The sequence below is a fragment of the Doryrhamphus excisus genome, linkage group LG16 (assembly GCF_037039965.1).
Source record: "Doryrhamphus excisus strain RoL-2023G ecotype Guam linkage group LG16, RoL_Dexc_Guam_v1.1, whole genome shotgun sequence".
In the NCBI taxonomy this organism is placed as follows: Eukaryota; Metazoa; Chordata; class Actinopteri; order Syngnathiformes; family Syngnathidae; genus Doryrhamphus; species Doryrhamphus excisus.
In genome coordinates, this window is record NC_136372.1 from 13,860,287 (window position 1) to 13,877,573 (window position 17,287).

Here is a 17,287-nt window from a genome sequence, read left to right on the forward strand (position 1 = left end):
TGCAGTCAAACATGTTTTTTTTGTACAACATTGCACCAAACAAAGTAGTCCCTTTGCTCTGTATTGCATCATTATGCAAAATCAAGGGGCCAAACAAATCAGCCTATGCTTCACTGACTCACTGATTTTTTTCTGTTGAGGGCGACTGATAAACCACCACAAGAAAATGTTGCCAGAAATTTGATGAAAAAATGATATTTAAGAAGCACTTCAGTTCAATTTATGACAGTAATAGACTCAGGGACAGCTTCTTTCCTAAAGCCATCACTGCAATGAATAATCATAAATGACCAACACTTATTTTTGCACTACTAGAACACACACCCCACTGTTATGTACAATAAGCTTCAAATGTGCAATAGGATTCATTCATTCAAGTGTAATTCAGGTACAATATGTGCAATACTACATCTTGTTTACTGCAATTCCAACATTTTTGTTACTGTATAGGTTATTGTTTTTTGATGTACATATATTTACACTTATTCTGAACAGCACCTACCACTTTTATGTTTATATTGTTATTCCTTGTTTTATTTTTTTCTTATTTTTACTGTCTAATTTGCACTCAAATTTTGTTGTATGCAATACAATGACAATAAAGGCGATTCTGATTCTGTAATGTTAAAATAATAACATGTTTGTTACTGGTGCTATAATCCAAACTGTTTATTTGTGTTTCTATCATGTGTATATATGTCTATAAAAACAACTTCAAATGGCTACAATACTCACATACTTTCCCAATTTGCTTAAATACATTTCCACCAATATTGCCATTCCTCTCCAGTACGGTGAAAATTCAAGTCCAATTCCCAGTTAGTCGTCAATTAGGGAGAAAACATCTAAAAAAAAATTATAAAAATTTAAAAAGAGCACCACAATAAAGAGAAAAAACTCTAGACATGAAATAACACCCATAAAGTCACCTTTACACTCCTGTTTTACTTCCTGTTCTGTACAGCATTGGCTATTGTCTCGTCAATGTAACATTACTGTAGAATACTACATAACTTCTTATTTGTATTTTACTTCATTTTTACGCTTGAAAATGCTTAATTCAGGGAAAAAATAATCATGAAAAAGCATAATTTATTAATGAATATTTTGTTGATAAACCATGATCAGAGTGAAATCACATAATGCATAGTGGAAGTGGCGAGGGATTTACCGTACTGTTTTCAGGTTATCCCAATGGACAACTCATTCATTCATTCATTTTCTACCGCTTTTTCCTCACGAGGGTCGCGGGGGTGCTGGAGCCTATCCCAGCTGTCTTCGGGCAAAAGGCGGGGTACACTCTGGACTGGTCGCCAGCCAATCACATGACACATATAGACAAACAACCATTCACACTCACATTCATACCTATGGACAATTTGAAGTCGCCAATTAACCTAGCATGTTTTTGGAATGTGGGAGGAAACCGGAGTACCCGGAGAAAACCCACGCATGCACAGGGAGAACATGCAAACTCCACACAGAGATGGCCGGGGGTGGAATTGAACCCTGGTCTACTAGCTGTGAGGTCTGCGTGCTAACCACCCGACCGCCGTGCCGCCTCCAATCGACACTACAAATTTAAATAAGACTTCATTATTCCCAACAATGTAAATAAAGGTTTTATGATGAGGTAATGTCAATCAGGGTTCCGGAATGTACCGGAATGATCCAACAACTTTTCCACATTAAATCAGAGCTGTTCTTCCCGTCACTCACACACACAAAACATGTTTCATTTAGTCTTACCTGAAAACTACGGGTCTAGAAAAAGCAGCGTGGTTATATATTTAGATCAATACAGTAATGTGTTCAACTTAAAATATTCCATATACTTGGAAAATAAATATGCTTAAATTAAAAAAAAAAAACAAACAAAAAAAACAGCTACGATGCGTTTAAGGTCCCTCCACTTTAATGATATTGACATGTTCATCCTGCGTGGATACGCTGCAGTCCTGAAGAGTCCTCCTGGAGCAGCTGCTACTTCCCGCCTCCCTGTACGTCTGAGCCCTGTCGTATGTGGGAACGTACGACTGAGCGTAGCCGGGCATGAGACAGTTTTGCTGAGGGTACGCGCCCACGTACGCTTGAGTTTGAGGTGGGGTGTGACTGAGCGGGAGGCTCTCACTGCTGCTACATGGAGGGAACCCGTTCATACCAGTGGGGCTCAGTACCGGAAGTTTGAAGGCCTCGACGGGTTCTAAGCTTTCTAAAGAGTCGTAGCCTGGCTGGGTTTGGCTGCACTGGTTGAATGTGACCTGGTTGAAGTTGAAGGTATCTTGGTTGAAGGACGCTGAGGAGGAAGCGGCGGGTAGAGAAGAAGGGGAAGGTGTTTTATTTTGCGGTGGCTGAACGTTGCTGCAAGGTCCCGCTTTGGAAGCGATGGTCTGCAAGGTGCTGAGGATCTGCTTCTGGATTTGAGTCTGCTGAGCCTGCTCCCTCTCCAGGCGGCTCTGCTGCTCCACTAGCATCTTCACCGCCAGGCTCAGGCTGCGCACCTCACAGCCCAGAGTCTGGATTTGATCCTGAAGACCACATCTCGCCCCGCAGTCTTGGATGATCTGCTGCTGACTTCCCTCGCTACAAGACGGCCCTTGGCCTACGGAAGTCTGCAAGCGAATGGCAGCGCCGCCCGGAGCTGAGGATGTTAAAGTAGCTGGCGGGCGGTTCGGAAGACGGACTCCCACTCGAGGCAGAGTATGAAGGGAACGGAGGGATAGACCTGGTTTTTGCACGACAAAGCGCCTGCTTGTGTTTGCTCCGCCATCCTCCGCTCCAGCCTGTGACGGTAGAATAAAATATACAGTTAAAATTGTAAGGTTATGATCCAATGCATGTATAATCTATATACTGCATTCTTCCATCTTAAGAACATAGCTCGACTCCGTCCATGCCGCTGAATCCCTGATCCATGCATTCATCACCTCCACAATGACTAGTAAGTAAGTAAGTAAGTAAGTTTTATTTATATAGCACCTTTCTCAGACAAAAGTCACAAAGTGCTTCACAAAAGGCAAAACACAGGGTTAAAATACACATAAAAATACAATAAAACAATAAAACAATGTACAATAAAAATAGACATAAAACAGTACATAAAAACAGTATACAATAAAATAGACTAAATAAATATATGATGGTCATAATACCCTAAATCTACTGAGCTGGGTATGCCTGCAAAAACAAGTGAGTTTTAAGGTTACTCTTAAATGCATCGACAGAGTCAAGCGAACGCAGGGAGGGTGGAAGGTCATTCCAGAGCCTCGGCGCAACAACCTGAAAAGATAGGTCTCCTCGGGTCCTAAAACGACTACGAGGGACCATGAGTAAATTTTGATCTGACGATCTCAGCCTCCGAGAGGGGGTATAGGGGCGCAACAAGTCTCGTATGTAGACAGGGGCCTGGCCGTGCAAGGCTCTAAAAGTGAGCACCAGGATTTTAAAATTCACACGGAATGAGACTGGGAGCCAAAGCCAGTGCTGTAATGACATTTCCTTGTCAAAAATTACTCCAAGATTTCTGACGCTTGACTTACAAGACAGGCTGTGAGCACTCAAATACTGTTTGATCCCTGGAATAACTTCATCAGGGGCAATCACCAGCACCTCAGTTTTATCTGAATTTAGTTGAAGGGAATTTGCGCCGAGCCATTGTTTTATTTGCACTAAACAATTCATTAAAGAGTTCAATTTTTGTATCTCCGAAGCCTTAAAAGAACAGTACAGCTGAATGTCGTCAGCAAACAGATGGTAGGAGACATCATCAAAATCCTGGATAATCTTTCCTAGAGGGAGAACATATAACAAAAACAAAATCGGACCCAAAACAGAGCCCTGAGGTACTCCAAACAACAGATCAGCAGAGTCAGATCGGATCTGGTTAACTGAGACACTAAAACTCCTGTCTGATAAATAAGAAGAGAACCAAGCTAGGACAGAGCCTGACAGTCCGACTAAGTCATGTAGTCTTGTTTGCAAAATCTGATGATCGACAGTGTCAAATGCCGAGGAGAGATCTAGCAGAACAAGGACCGTGCATTTTCCAGAATCTGCAGACATCATGATGTCACTAGACACTTTTAACAGGGCAGTTTCTGTTGAGTGAAGCTTGCGAAAACCAGACTGGAAAGTGTCAAAAATATCATATTTTTGCAAGAAATGTAGCAGCTGTTCGGAGACCACCTTCTCTAAGATTTTAGACATGAAAGGAAGCTTTGATATAGGTCTGTAATTTTTGGGATCGGTGACATCCAGATTTGATTTTTTAAGAAGTGGCTCCACAATAGCATGTTTAAAAGCACTGGGAAAAACACCAGTAGCGAGTGACAGATTGATCACTTTAGTAACCCAGGGGGCAATGACATCAAACACTTTCAAAAAGAGTTTAGAGGGCAGCACATCAGATGAACTGGAAGATGGCTTCATTTTTGTTACCAGAGCTGAAATCTCAACCTCAGTCACAGGTTTAAAAGAGGACCACTCATGGGGTGCAGGCTCCTGAACAACAGGGTTACACCCACAGAACACTGGAAGACTGTTCTTAATGTCCTGAATTTTGCTGAGAAACACTTTGAGAAAATCATTGCTATCAGCTTTGCAAAAAACAGGAATAACAGGAGCAGCAGGAGAGACAATAGAATTGATGGTGTCAAAGAGCACTTGAGGTTTCTTCTTATTTGAGATAATCAACTGCTTAAAGTAGTCAGATCTAGCAGTTCTTATCATTTCATTTAAAGATGACACAAGTTCCCGAAGGTGCAATCGGTGGACCTCAAGTTTAGTAGCCTTCCACAGACGCTCAGTTTTCCGACAAAGTCGCTTCAAATTCCGAATACAGTCATTTATCCAGGGACATACAGATTTTTGAGACACCAGATTGGATTTAACAAGTGCAACCAAATCTAAAATTGATTCACAGTGGTCGTTAAAACAATTTATAAAATTATCAACATTGTCACATTCCAAGAACAGATGTGGATCAAACAGGGCAGAGAAACTACCTGCAGTATTCTCAGAGATGATGCGTCTCTGCGATCTAACCACAGGAAGCACAGGCTGAAGTGTAGGGAGCAGATCAAATAAGACACAACTATGATCGCTCAAATGGACATCTTCCACACAAAAGTTGGCAACATTAAGGCCAAGTGAAAACACTAAGTCGAGAATATGACCTTTTTGATGTGTAGCGACTGAGACATGTTGCTCAAAATTAAAAGTTTCAGTCATTGTTAATAGTTCCATTGCTTGGCTAGATGTGCTGTCATCAACATGCAAGTTAAAATCTCCCAGAATTAAAACATTTTCCAACTTAATTATTGAAGATAAAAAGTCACTAAAATCATTTAAAAAGACAGAGGCCGGACCAGGAGGACGATAAACCAGCACACAATAGAATGAGTTTGAGGAGCCAATTTTCAACATCTGAGACTCAAAGGATGAGTAGATTTGAGTATCCATCACTTTACAGGTGAAGCTGTCTCTGAAAACCACAGCAACACCTCCTCCTCGACGGGAGGGGCGGGGCCTCCCAAGAACAGAGCAACCATCAGGACAGAGTTCATTTAAATGAACGAACTCCCCTTCTCTTTGCCACGTCTCAGTGAAGAACATGAAGTCCATATTTTGCCTGGTAAAAAGATCGCTCAAGGCAAAAGACTTGTTTGCAATAGAACGTGCGTTCAATAGACCAAGCCGAATCAACGATGACGTCACAGTCGCCGTAGCCGGACACAGCGGGATTGGTCGGAGACACGAAAGGCGATCACGTGACCTCCAACTACTGCAAAAGCATTCTCTACGGTACACCGTCCAAAACCCTCAACAAACTACAATATATTCAGAACTCCGCTGCCCGCCTCCTCACCTCCAACACATTACCCCTGTCCTCCAAAACCTCCACTGGCTTCCCATTCCCATACGCATTCACTTCAAAATTCTTCTCATCACCTACAAAGCCCTCCACAATCTGACCCCCCCGTACCTCACAGACCTGCTCCATCCACACGATCCCCCGCGTCCCCTTCGCTCCTCAGACTCAAACCTCCTGGCACTCCCCTGTAAGACCAAGCTCCGAACCTGGGGAGACAGAGCCTTCTCCATCGCTGCCCCCACTCTCTGGAACTCTTTGCCCCATTCACTCCGTGCTTGCCCTGACCTTCCCTCCTTCAAAAAACAACTCAAAACCCACCTCCTTAAATCTGTTTTTAATGTCTAACTTTTTATATCTGACTGCTGTGCCCCGCCCCGCTTTTACTCATGTTTTAACTGTGTATTAACCAATGAATGTTGTATTTTGGTGTGTCTTCTCTTCTGTTTACTTGCTTTATTCAACTTCATTCTTCTGTAAAGTGCTTTTGAGTGTTTTGAAAAGCGCTGTACAAATAAAATGTATTATTATTATTATTATTATTATTATTATATCTCATCCAAAACATACCCCATCACATGTTATCAACATATGTGTATGGTATGGAACAACACATGATCCAAAGCTGATTCGGCACACCACATCATATTTTCTCACCTTTTCTGTAGTCAGATCATAATGTGATGATGCTGATGCCTGTTGGGACATTGCAGTTAAATCCGATCTTGGAACATTTGCGTGATCTCTCCTTAACAATGACGAAACCTGGTGAAAAATGTAAACAAAAAAATGTGTCACATAGGATTAATTTCATGAAAGACAGACAGGAAAGCTAGCAACCCCACCTTCATCCTGTGAGTCAACGCTTTATCCAAAAGCCGCTTACGAGCTGCCAACATGGAGCTCGTCGCTGGAGAAGGAGTGACTCGCCTCCTCGTCAATGATGATGTTCCGGATGAAGACGTGGTTTCGATTGTGTCTGTTCTTTGTTGGACGCTCTGAGAAAGAGAAGTGACGCTCACAATTTGGATGTCGTTCTCTTCCCCATCTTCCACACGTTGCTGCTCTGGTCTGCACTCTCCACTGCTCTCCCCAGACCCGGATGCCTTTGCATTCTGTGGATTCTCCGGTTCTGCGGATGCCTGTTTAGTAAACTTGTTAGCAGCTGCGAAGCCGGCGTGGTGCGATACATCCCGTAGTAGGTTTTGGAGCCGTATGTTGGTCCAGCTTTCTTGCAGACCTCCAGGGAGACTCTGTACATGTGCTGCTGATGCGTTGCTTCCGATCTCCAGGGGTCTGACCCTTCCAGGTCGCCTCCCTTGGAATTCTCTTAGAAAGAGGTAGATGGCCTGTGCGGACACTTTAATGTTCTCCAGCTCCAGCACAGCCTTGATCTTGCGGAAACTCAGCCCAGCCTTTCTCAGCTCCACCACTTTGCGTTTGGCAGCATCATCCAGCCGACCCATGGTGTTTTAGTCCAAAGCAACTTTATTGAAGAAAACATAAAATAGCGCCACGACAAATAAATATTAGCACCAATACATCAGTATTTGTTTCTTTAATGGACGAAAATCTTCATTATCTCGTAAAATCTCCTACGACAGTGTAATCAAACGACAGCTTTGCGGCGACAAATGCTAACATTTCACACCATAAAGTCAAGTGCTCACCTAGTGGAACCAAGAAAGACGATTGAGGCTTCGAAAGAGTCTTCCTTTAACTCATTTGGCGTCCCACAAGAAGAAAAGGCTGCCGTTTCACTTTCTGGAGCACATAAATAAACAAATGAGTTGTAAGTGGCGCGCCGGTAGTTGCGTTACATCCTGTCAGTGCTACGTCATCAGCGAGCGACACTTCTCGAAGCCACCGTCGTCGCTGCCTGGTTCTATACCACCTGTAAACAAAGATGTAAGATTACGCTTTTATTCAGTTGATTAAACTAATATAATTGAATTATTTAAGCGTTTAGTCCATATAGTGATGATGGTGATTAATATATAGAGTTAATAGGTCGGACATTTTGCGACTGAAGTAGAGCACCGTGGTTTCCGCCTGCCTGAATGAAAATCAATGGCGGCGGCGCGTTTCTTTACTGATGGCCGCTCTTTTTGGTTTTGACTTAACCTTCTTGTATTCACCCATAGTTTCTATTTACTTAATTATTTTTAACTCATGAAGTTTTATGACAACCAATTTCTGGAAATACTTAATCCTAGCTCGTGCGGCTAAGCTAACAAGCTAGCATGTACACTGAACGACTTGCACAATCAATCAAATGATTGATGATTGTTTTTAACAGTAGAATAGTCCTCTACATCAAATATAATATAAATATACAAATATTATTAGGTATTCCTAATATTTTGGTGTTGCTCTACAAAATATAAGGCAGCTCTGTTTGATACATTGCACATTCACACGACTGCAACTTCAACTCCCTATAATAATGCTAATAAAATAGAATTAAGTGTTGTTTAATTATTAAACATGTACAGAAAATCCATATAATGCTAAATGTTTTCTATTCCTAGGGCTCCATCACCTACTAAGCGGAAGGAAGAGGAGAAAACAAAAGACCGAACTAAAGAGAAAACTGCCACCAAGGACGGAGAAAAGGACAGAGGACGGGACAAAACCAAGAAGCGCCGCAGTGCGTCCACTGGGAGCAGCAGCAGCAGGTTTGTTGTGGTGCGATGCCATCTGTTGTGGCCCAGCAAGGTGCACTGTATTCAGGCACACACGTAGAGCAGCTGGTGTGACGCCATGGAGGTCTCTTTTGAACTTTGCAAATGCTGCAGCACATCAAGCCCTATGTGTCGTAGTGATGTGGTGTTTCAGGCGGCTGATAAGGTTTTTTTTTGTGTGGTCTTCTTTTTTCTCCATCGCTGCAAAAAAAAAGACACTCTGTGGTTTATATAAACTATAATTGACTCATTTTGTTTACTTGATTACTACCACAGGTCCAGATCTAGCTCCTCTTCGAGCAGCAGCTCTGGTTCCAGCTCGGGCTCCTCCAGTGGCTCCAGTTCATCCGGAACCAGCCGCTCTGGCTCCTCAAGCTCTCGCTCATCATCCTCCTCCAGCACTTCTGGGTCTCCGAGCCCCAGCCGCAGGCGCCATGACAACCGCCGCCGCTCCCGTTCGGCGTAAGTCACTCTGTTGTCACATTAGTGTGTCTTATTAGTTAGCGTTTGGTTTGTTGCTGTGCAGATCCAAAACGCAGAAAGGGAGAGGAGATGATAAAGAGCGGAGGAAAAGAACCCCAAGCCCTAAGCCCACTAAGGTTCACTTAGGGCGACTGACCAGGAACGTCACCAAGGTCGGCTTTACGCACAAGTTAAAAGGCACATATTGCTGTCTCAACCTTTATTTCCAACCAGGTTGTTTGATATCTGTGCAGGACCACATCCAGGAGATCTTTTCCACTTATGGGAAAATCAAGTCTGTTGAGATGCCAGCGGAGAGGCTGTGCCCGCACTTGTTCAAAGGCTACGCTTACGTGGAGTATGAGAGCCACGAGGAGGCTCAGAAGGCCCTCAAGTACATGGATGGAGGTAGGAGACTGTTTCATTGTGTGCACGCCTTACTGTGTTAATTCCAATATCGCTTTCTTGCTATATCATGTGTTTCCCAAAAAGTATTAATTAAAAATTATGGCTGTTTTGTGGTTGGCCACGGTCTATTATTTGATTAATCCGACTTTGCGGGCATTAACTTAACGCGGTCGGTTCTGGAACCAATTAACTGTACACTTGTATACGTCTATATAATGTATTTCTATGCTTTTCTAGGCCAGATCGACGGACAGGAGATCACGGCATCGGCTGTACTGCCCCAAAGAATCCGCCTTCCTCCTCGTAGGCTGTCCCCCCCTCGCCGAATGCCTCCTCCACCTCCCATGTGGCGTCGCAGCCCACCGCGCATGAGGAGGAGGTCTGTCACGCTTCCATCTTTTCAAATATTGTCACGACTGCTATTGTTTTTTTCGTGTTTATATATATTTTTAAAATATCTCTACAGGTCCCGCTCTCCAAGGAGGCGTTCCCCAGTACGCCGCCGCTCTCGTTCCAGATCTCCTGGTCGCAGGCGTCACCGCTCTCGCTCCAGCTCCAACTCCTCCAGATAAACATGGAATCTCAAGCCCAGTTTCTAATGTTTCGTTTTTTTTTAATTGTTATTTTTACGAAAGTAACCTACCGCATGGAAAAGTTCAAACTCAACATGTGCCCGCATGTAGGGAGTGTTTTTTTTTTTTTTTCCATGACATCATTCTTGTAATTTTTGATCGTAAACCCTTTTTAGCCTGTATTGACTTTTAGACAGTTTGAACAATAAAATATGTTTAACATCATTTGAGTTGTCAATGATTTTGAAACATATAGATTTATTTTATATTAGCTTAAATTAGCCACCTTTCAAGCTAAATGCAAACTTATAAGGGGAAATCAATTCAAATATTTAAAATGATTATGCATCCATGTTAATACAGTACAGTGTATGAATATAAACAGGAAACTATACTACTACGGTATGTCCAGTGTGGAGACAATGTACGACTCTGTCCACTAGAGGCCACTAACTCCCCAAAGTCACAGTATGGATACACCTCTTCCATCCATCCATTCACTAACTTCTGAGAAGACAGTCGCTTTAGATGTTCTCTCCAGGCCGTGTACCGCCTACATCTTGTCGGTGTACGGAAGGTTTGAGTCTTTTACCCACGGAGCCCGGTTGCTTTGACGATGTTTTCCGAAGCAGAAACCAACAGAAAACGTGTGCGGGAACTGGTGGACAAACCCGGAAATGGAACGTGCGCCGACTGCGGAGCTGCAGGTAGATTCTTAGGTGCTTCTTTGGGACAAAATTAGAGCTGAAATACTACATTAATGTTTGTAATATATACATTTAGTTTTTATACACTGTGGGTGCTACCGTTGCTATTATTTTCGTGAAGAAATACCGTTGTATTTTTGTTTTGCTCTCATTTGTGTGCACGAGCCGACCACTCCATTTTGTACACCTGCATTGAATAATAACATGAAAAAGGATATCTTTACAAGGATAATAATGGTCGCTTTGGATTGACTCCGATACTATGTTTGTTTGTAATATTTTACACACCAATGTTGCCAAATAACTTAATCAAAATGTTGGAATATTTCTCTATCTTTCGTTCATTCATTCGTTTCCTACCGCTTATGCTCACGAGGGTCGCGGGGGTGCTGGAGCCTATCCGGGCTGTCTTCGGGCGGGAGGCGGGGTACACCCTTGACTGACTGGTGGCCAGCCAATCACAGGGCACATATCGACAAACAACCATTCACATTCATACCTATGGACAATTTGGAGATGCCAATTAACTGAGCATGTTTTTGGAATGTGGGAGGAAACCGGAGTCCCTGGTAGACAGGTGGAATCGAACTTTGGTCTCCTAGCTGTGCGGCCTGCGCGCTAACCACTCGTCCACCGTGTAGCCTATCTCTCTCTATAATGATGATTGATACACACTGACTGCTTGAGAAATGCAAGAAGCCGAGTCATGAGACATGCTGAGGTCAGAAGGAAGCTGACAAACACCAGCGGTGCTTTTTCAAATGTCACAACACGTGTGTGTTTATGTGTGTGTTGCAGATCCAGAGTGGGCATCATACACCCTGGGTGTGTTTGTGTGCCACAGCTGCTCAGGCCTCCACAGAAACATTGCACAGATCAGTAAAGTCAAATCCCTCCTGCTGGATCCATGGACCACCTCTCAACTGGAGGTTTGTGTGTGTGTGTGTGTGTGTTGTTATAATGTGTGTGCTGGTGTACAAAGCAAGCAAGCAAGCAAGCAAGCGTGCACCAAGATAGTGTATCACATGCAAGCATCATCCTGCTCTTCCTTCCTTTTGCAGTTTATGGACTCTGTGGGTAACCTCGCTGCCAAGGACAAATATGAACACGCAGTGCCCGCCTTCTACTACCAGCCCAGCCATAAAGATTGTGCGTAAGTGACCTCTCCTTTTCAAATTTATTTATTTTTTACATTTACAAATAAAATAAACATGCACAGTGTACAAATGCAACAATTAAAAATGCATTCAAATAAAGTGTAATAATAAATCCAGAAATAAAATGTTTTCTTGATGAATGTCAACCAATTTCCATGAATGTCAGCAGAGGGGCGGGGCTTTTATTGGTTCCTTACATGACACAAGCCCCGCCGGCTTGTGTCATGTAAGGAACCAATAAATACACTTCGATAACAGAATTACATTGCCGTGAAGGGGTTGAAATATATTTCAAAATAAAATAAAATTAAAGCTGCACGGCGATTGAGTGGTTAGCGCGCAGACTTCACAGCTACGAGACCAGGGTTCAATTCCACCCTCGGCCATCTTTGTGTGGAGTTTGCATGTTCTCCCCGTGCATGCGTGGGTTTTCTCCGGGTACTCCGGTTTCCTCCCACATTCCAAAAACATGCTAGGTTAATTGGCGACTCCAAATTGTCTATAGGTATGAATGTGAGTGTGAATGGTTGTTTGTCTATATGTGCCCTGTGGTTGGCTAGCGACCAGTCAGTCAAGGGTGTACCCAGCCTCTTGCTCCAAGACAGCTGGGATAGGCTCCAGCACCCCCGTGACCCTTGTGAGGAAAAGCGGTAGAAAATAAAATAAAATAAAATAAAATAAAATAAAATAAAATAAAATAAAATAAAATAAAATAAAATACGCAACCACACAACACATAAAACCCCCCCACAAACACGACACTTGTCTTGCAGGCTCCTGAGAGATCAATGGATTCGTGCCAAATACGAGCGGAAGGAGTTCATGCCTGGGGGTCAACAGGAACCTTACTCAGCAGGTATGAATACTCTTTTACACTTTAAATCTCCTTCACATTATCAAACCTTCTACTTGGACTTACAGTATATGTCATTGTTGGGGAGATATCCCGTAAAACCATTCACACTGTACGTACATATACAGTACACTATAAGGACATGCACAGTAAAGCATTCACAGTATAAGTACTTAACTAAAAGGATTTATGTTGCCATCATAAAAGCTGAACTGACAGCTCATATTGTAATGAGCAGCCAGGCGCTTTGCTGGGTCTGCACCATTTCTGGTTCTGTGGTTATCGTTACACTTTTGCAATCTGATAAAAATACAAAAAAACCCCAAAACAAAATATAAAATAACCTGCCATCACCCATAATGATGCTTTGATGCTTTCATTTTTATGGATGATTTTGTTTAAAGGAGAACGTGTAGTACTTTTTTGGACTTACGATGGGTTAAGATAAGGACGTATTATTAGGGAGTCCCATGACTGCTCAATTCCTCCATTGTGTGCCCTTGTCTCATGTCGTGTCGTGCTCCACTCGCCCCCCCACCCCCTTGAGGAAGAAGGACCTCTTTTGTATGCTTTAGTTATTTTCATTGAACATTACCACACATTATATCTGTTAGATTTGGGAAACACAGTAACGATGCCGCAGTTCCCAACATCTTCAGGTGACTGGTGTGTGTGAGTGACCGGACTTTTGATCTCAACAAAGTTTTCTAAAAATTATTTAAGAAGAAATTCCAAATGAAAAAATAATAACAGCAGCAATAATAGGAAGAAACGAGCATCATGTGTAATGTGTAACGCAGGGGTGGGCAAATATTTTGACTCGTGGGCCGCATTGAGTTAACAAAATTGTCCGGCGGACCAGAACATATATTTAAGATACACACACACACTATTTTATGCTTATAATTTTTCTTGAATTATTTGTCTATTTTTTATCTGTAAAAGTGCTATACTATCCCTTTTTTCAACACTTTAAACATCAGACCACATCAAATTATGTAATTTAATTTAATTACATTTTTTTTTTTACTAAATAAGACATCCGACTTGCAAGTCATGTTGCCAGTTTGTATGTTAAAAGTTAAAATACTTAAAAAGCAACTGGCGGGCCAAATTCAAACGCTTGGGGGTTTACATGTGGCCCCGGGGCCGTAGTTTGCCCACCTCTGGTGTAACGTATTTACTCTACATTTGATGCTTTACTCAATATCAAAGTTGCATCCCTTCATTTTCCAAAATGTGGCCCTGCCTGGAAAAATAATCCTATTCATCCCAGCGATTATACATCATATCTTTTTCCTTTTCATTTTCACTGCAACATAAAAATAAAGAGTGTACGTCTATGTTATGTATTGTATCACATCATTACGACTTCACATGTTTGTGTGGTTTAAGTGTGTGTGGCAATGATAACACTCGGCTTCCTGCAGCGCAATTTCTGGTTTGCTCACACTGTCCTGTGTGTGTGTGTGAGAGGAAGAAGAGCTTAAAGGGAATAAATAAGGACTTAAGTAGAAGGCATAGACGCGTCCCATGAAGGATAAGTGATAAAAGTGTCATTGTGTGTTTTTAAGCATGCTTCATTTAAAGGCAACATTTTTCATTCATTCATTTTCTACCGCTTGTCCTCACAAGGGTCGCGGGGGGTGCTGGAGCCTATGCTAGCTGTCTTTGGGCGAGAGGCGGGGTACACCCTGGAATGGACTATAGACAAACAACCATTCACACTCACATTCATACCTATGGACAATTTGGAGTCGCTAATTAACCTAGCATGTTTTTGGAATGTGGGAGCAAACCGGAGAAAACCCACGCATGCACGGGGAGAACATGCAAACTCCACACAGAGATGGCCGAGGGTGGGATTTGAACTCAGGTCTCCTAGCTGTGAGGTCTTCTGCGCGCTAACCACTCGACCGCCGTGCAGCCTGGCAACATTTTTCATCCATATAATTAGCCTATTAGCTATTACTGGAACATCGATCCATTTCCTATACCGCTTATCCTCACTAGGGTCACGGGTATGCTGGAGCCTATCCCAGCTGTCTTTGGGCGAGAAGCTGGGTACACCCTGGACTGGTGGCCAGCCAACGGCAGGGCACATATAGACAAACAATCATTCACAATATGGACAATTTGATTTTTACAATGCGCCACGCGCCAATACAAGCCGGCCTGCCACATCTTGGAGACCCCTGATGTAAGTAAATAAAGTTTGAATATGGCTGTTTGGGTGTAAGCATGTTTTTTTTTTTTTTTTGTCAGGCCACCGGGAGGGGTTTCTATGGAAACGAGGACGCGACAACGCACAGTACCTCAACCGAAAATTCATCCTGTCGGAAGCTGAGGGGGTTTTGAAGTATTTCACCAAGCAGGATGTGAGTTTCTTCACACATGATGATGACTATTTGTATTATTTTTATTCTTAGTTTTGTGCCTGCTGTGAGCTAAATAAGTAAACAAATCATAAAGCCTGTCGGGCCGTGTGTATTACTAGTGACACCTAGTGGCTAATTATTATTATTAGAATAATAAGTATTATTTTTTAAATAGTTTTTAATTGAAATTGAATATGACAACAAAAAATTAGAACAACAAATATCCGTGATTCTCCTACAGGCCAGAGAGCCGAAGGCCGTAATAAACATCAGCACGGTCAACGCCACCTTCCAGCCGGCTAAGATCGGCACGGCTCACGGCCTTCAGGTGACCTACCTGAAGGACAACAGCACTCGGAACATCTTCCTTTACCACCAGGATGGCAAGGTGAGGTGCCGCAGGACGACGCCGGCGTCACGTGGCAACCATCATGGTATTGTCTTCTCTTTTTGGAAGGAAATGGTGGACTGGTTCAACGCCATCAGAGCCGCCAGGCTTCATTACCTGCAGGTGGCCTTCCCGGGTGCCCCCACCGCTGACGTAAGCAAGCATTATTATTATTATTATTATTAGTTGCTGAGATGGGTCATGATTGGGCACATTTATTTTATTTTTTACTGACAAAAAATGTCTGTACGACAGTTTTTGGGGAACTGACATTTTTTTATGAACTACAATAAAATGACAGATTTTCATTGCCATTAATACTATTAATGGCCAATAATATTATTAATGGCAAAAATAAATATCAATTAGTATGAATAAATTAAAATAAAATACATGATACACAAAAAGCAATTCAATATTATCATAAATATTATTATTCTATAAATACATTTTAAAATATGTATTAATAATTATTTATTAATAATTAGTATGAGTATAAGTATATTTTTATTTATTTATTTAATTATTTTTATTAATATTTATATTTTACACTTTTTAATTTTATTTCTACTAACAAAAAATTCTGTACAAAATTCTGTTAATTACATTTAATAAAATAATTTTTCCAGAAAATATACATTTATATGAAATTAAAATATACATAGACTAATAACATAAAACATAAACAATATAATTAAAAAAATAAAAATAAAATAAAAAACAAAAAAATATTTGTATACATATGGCAATATACAATATTAAATATGTAGTATTTTATTATTATATAGAAATCATCCAACAGTAAGAGTGTTTATAAGATAAGATGCTCAGAATATAATTTTTCTAAAAGGTAAAACCTGAATGTGAGAAACGTTGAATAAGAAGAGCAAATGAAGCCGTTGAAGCGATGAAGACATTTTGCTGCCTGCTTTGAGTGGGAAAAAGCAGCGCCATCTTCCAGACAAATATTCCAATGAAATATGGAAAGCCAGCAGTCCAAACGGAAATGAGCCCATATCCGTGTTTTGTTTAGCTGCTGCCCAAGCTAACCAGGAACTACACCAAGGAAGGATTCATGGAGAAGACGGGGCCAAAGGTGACGGTTTTATTTTTTTCTCCTCGATGGAATGGTTTCTAATCCTTCTGGCCTGGCACCCCCCCTTCACCCCCTCCAACCCCAGCACACGGAAGGCTTTAAGAAGAGATGGTTCACAATGGACGACAGGAGGCTGATGTACTTCAAAGACCCGCTGGTACCTCACTCAGCACTGGACGTTGATGAGCTGGTGTGCTGTCATCCTTCATAACACAAACGTCTTTGCTCGCAAAGGACGCCTACGCACGGGGCGAAGTCTTCATCGGCAGCAAGGAAAACGGCTACAACGTTTTACCGGGTCTTCCCGCGGGCGTCCAGAGCCACCACTGGCAGCAGGGGATCACCATCGTCACCCCGGACAGGAAGTTTCTTTTTGCGTGTGAGAGTGAGGAGGATCAGAGCGAGTGGATGGCCGCCTTCCAGACCGTCGTGGACCGACCCATGCTACCTCGGGAGTACGCAGGTACTCTGATCTAAGGCTACGTGGCTGGCCTCGGGCTCTTTACCACCGTTTGCTTTTCCACTCGTAGAGGAGGCCTACTTTAAGCACAAACCATGATGACGCTGGTGGACCGGCCACACAGAGAACGTACTTCAACGCCACACCATCAGGAAGCCGGAGGACATCGAGTACGGGTACAGTTCAGTATTCGGGATGGGGGAGCAAACATATTTCAACAACTTTATTCCCGTTCTCATTATCTTGGAATATG

General features: G+C 42.3%; 3 protein-coding genes across 4 annotated transcripts; 2 read left to right on the plus strand and 1 right to left on the minus strand.

Annotated features, from left to right (window-relative positions):
* Positions 1-659: 659 nt before the first annotated feature.
* Positions 660-8,001, minus strand: LOC131102989 (uncharacterized). Its single transcript, XM_058048774.2, has 4 exons — positions 7,540-8,001; positions 6,715-7,355; positions 6,527-6,634; positions 660-2,783 (listed from the first exon to the last, which is right to left on the minus strand). Exons 2-4 carry the CDS (start codon positions 7,333-7,335, stop codon positions 1,899-1,901), a joined length of 1,614 nt encoding a protein of 537 aa, XP_057904757.2. The 5' UTR covers positions 7,336-7,355; positions 7,540-8,001; the 3' UTR covers positions 660-1,898.
* rnps1 (RNA binding protein S1, serine-rich domain) lies at positions 7,625-10,220 on the plus strand. Its single transcript, XM_058048777.2, has 7 exons — positions 7,625-7,777; positions 8,401-8,547; positions 8,830-9,015; positions 9,080-9,188; positions 9,270-9,423; positions 9,661-9,802; positions 9,890-10,220. Coding segments are annotated over exons 1-7 (846 nt in total). The 5' UTR covers positions 7,625-7,775; the 3' UTR covers positions 9,996-10,220.
* A 274-nt stretch (positions 10,221-10,494) lies between these two features.
* On the plus strand, positions 10,495-17,189 carry LOC131102990 (arf-GAP with dual PH domain-containing protein 1-like). Of its 2 annotated transcripts, none has more exons than XM_058048775.2 (11): positions 10,495-10,702; positions 11,501-11,631; positions 11,764-11,855; positions 12,633-12,715; positions 14,978-15,090; positions 15,332-15,478; positions 15,548-15,631; positions 16,512-16,574; positions 16,660-16,731; positions 16,809-17,037; positions 17,105-17,189. In XM_058048775.2, the coding sequence occupies exons 1-11, from the start codon at positions 10,612-10,614 to the stop codon at positions 17,131-17,133; spliced, it is 1,134 nt and encodes a 377-aa protein (XP_057904758.2). In that variant the 5' UTR covers positions 10,495-10,611; the 3' UTR covers positions 17,134-17,189. The 2 variants fall into 2 exon arrangements, with proteins under 2 accessions (XP_057904758.2, XP_057904759.2); XM_058048776.2 differs by lacking the exon at positions 10,495-10,702 and adding an exon at positions 11,228-11,423.
* The last annotated feature ends 98 nt before the right edge of the window (positions 17,190-17,287 follow it).

What these genes read in the sequence shown, in the direction of transcription:
- LOC131102989 (XM_058048774.2), bottom strand. Translation starts at nt 7,335, where the DNA reads ATGGGTCGGCTGGATGATGCTGCCAAACGCAAAGTGGTGGAGCTGAGA. An exon ending in CGTTGACTCACAGGATGAAG is followed by an intron (nt 6,635 to 6,714) that starts GTGGGGTTGCTA and finishes ATTTTTCACCAG; the next exon opens with GTTTCGTCATTGTTAAGGAG. An exon ending in ATGATCTGACTACAGAAAAG is followed by an intron (nt 2,784 to 6,526) that starts GTGAGAAAATAT and finishes CTACCGTCACAG; the next exon opens with GCTGGAGCGGAGGATGGCGG.
- rnps1 (XM_058048777.2), top strand. An exon ending in ACTGGGAGCAGCAGCAGCAG is followed by an intron (nt 8,548 to 8,829) that starts GTTTGTTGTGGT and finishes TTACTACCACAG; the next exon opens with GTCCAGATCTAGCTCCTCTT. An exon ending in CCACCGCGCATGAGGAGGAG is followed by an intron (nt 9,803 to 9,889) that starts GTCTGTCACGCT and finishes ATATCTCTACAG; the next exon opens with GTCCCGCTCTCCAAGGAGGC.
- LOC131102990 (XM_058048775.2), top strand. Translation starts at nt 10,612, where the DNA reads ATGTTTTCCGAAGCAGAAACCAACAGAAAACGTGTGCGGGAACTGGTG. An exon ending in TTTACCACCAGGATGGCAAG is followed by an intron (nt 15,479 to 15,547) that starts GTGAGGTGCCGC and finishes TCTTTTTGGAAG; the next exon opens with GAAATGGTGGACTGGTTCAA. An exon ending in GCTACCTCGGGAGTACGCAG is followed by an intron (nt 17,038 to 17,104) that starts GTACTCTGATCT and finishes TTCCACTCGTAG; the next exon opens with AGGAGGCCTACTTTAAGCAC.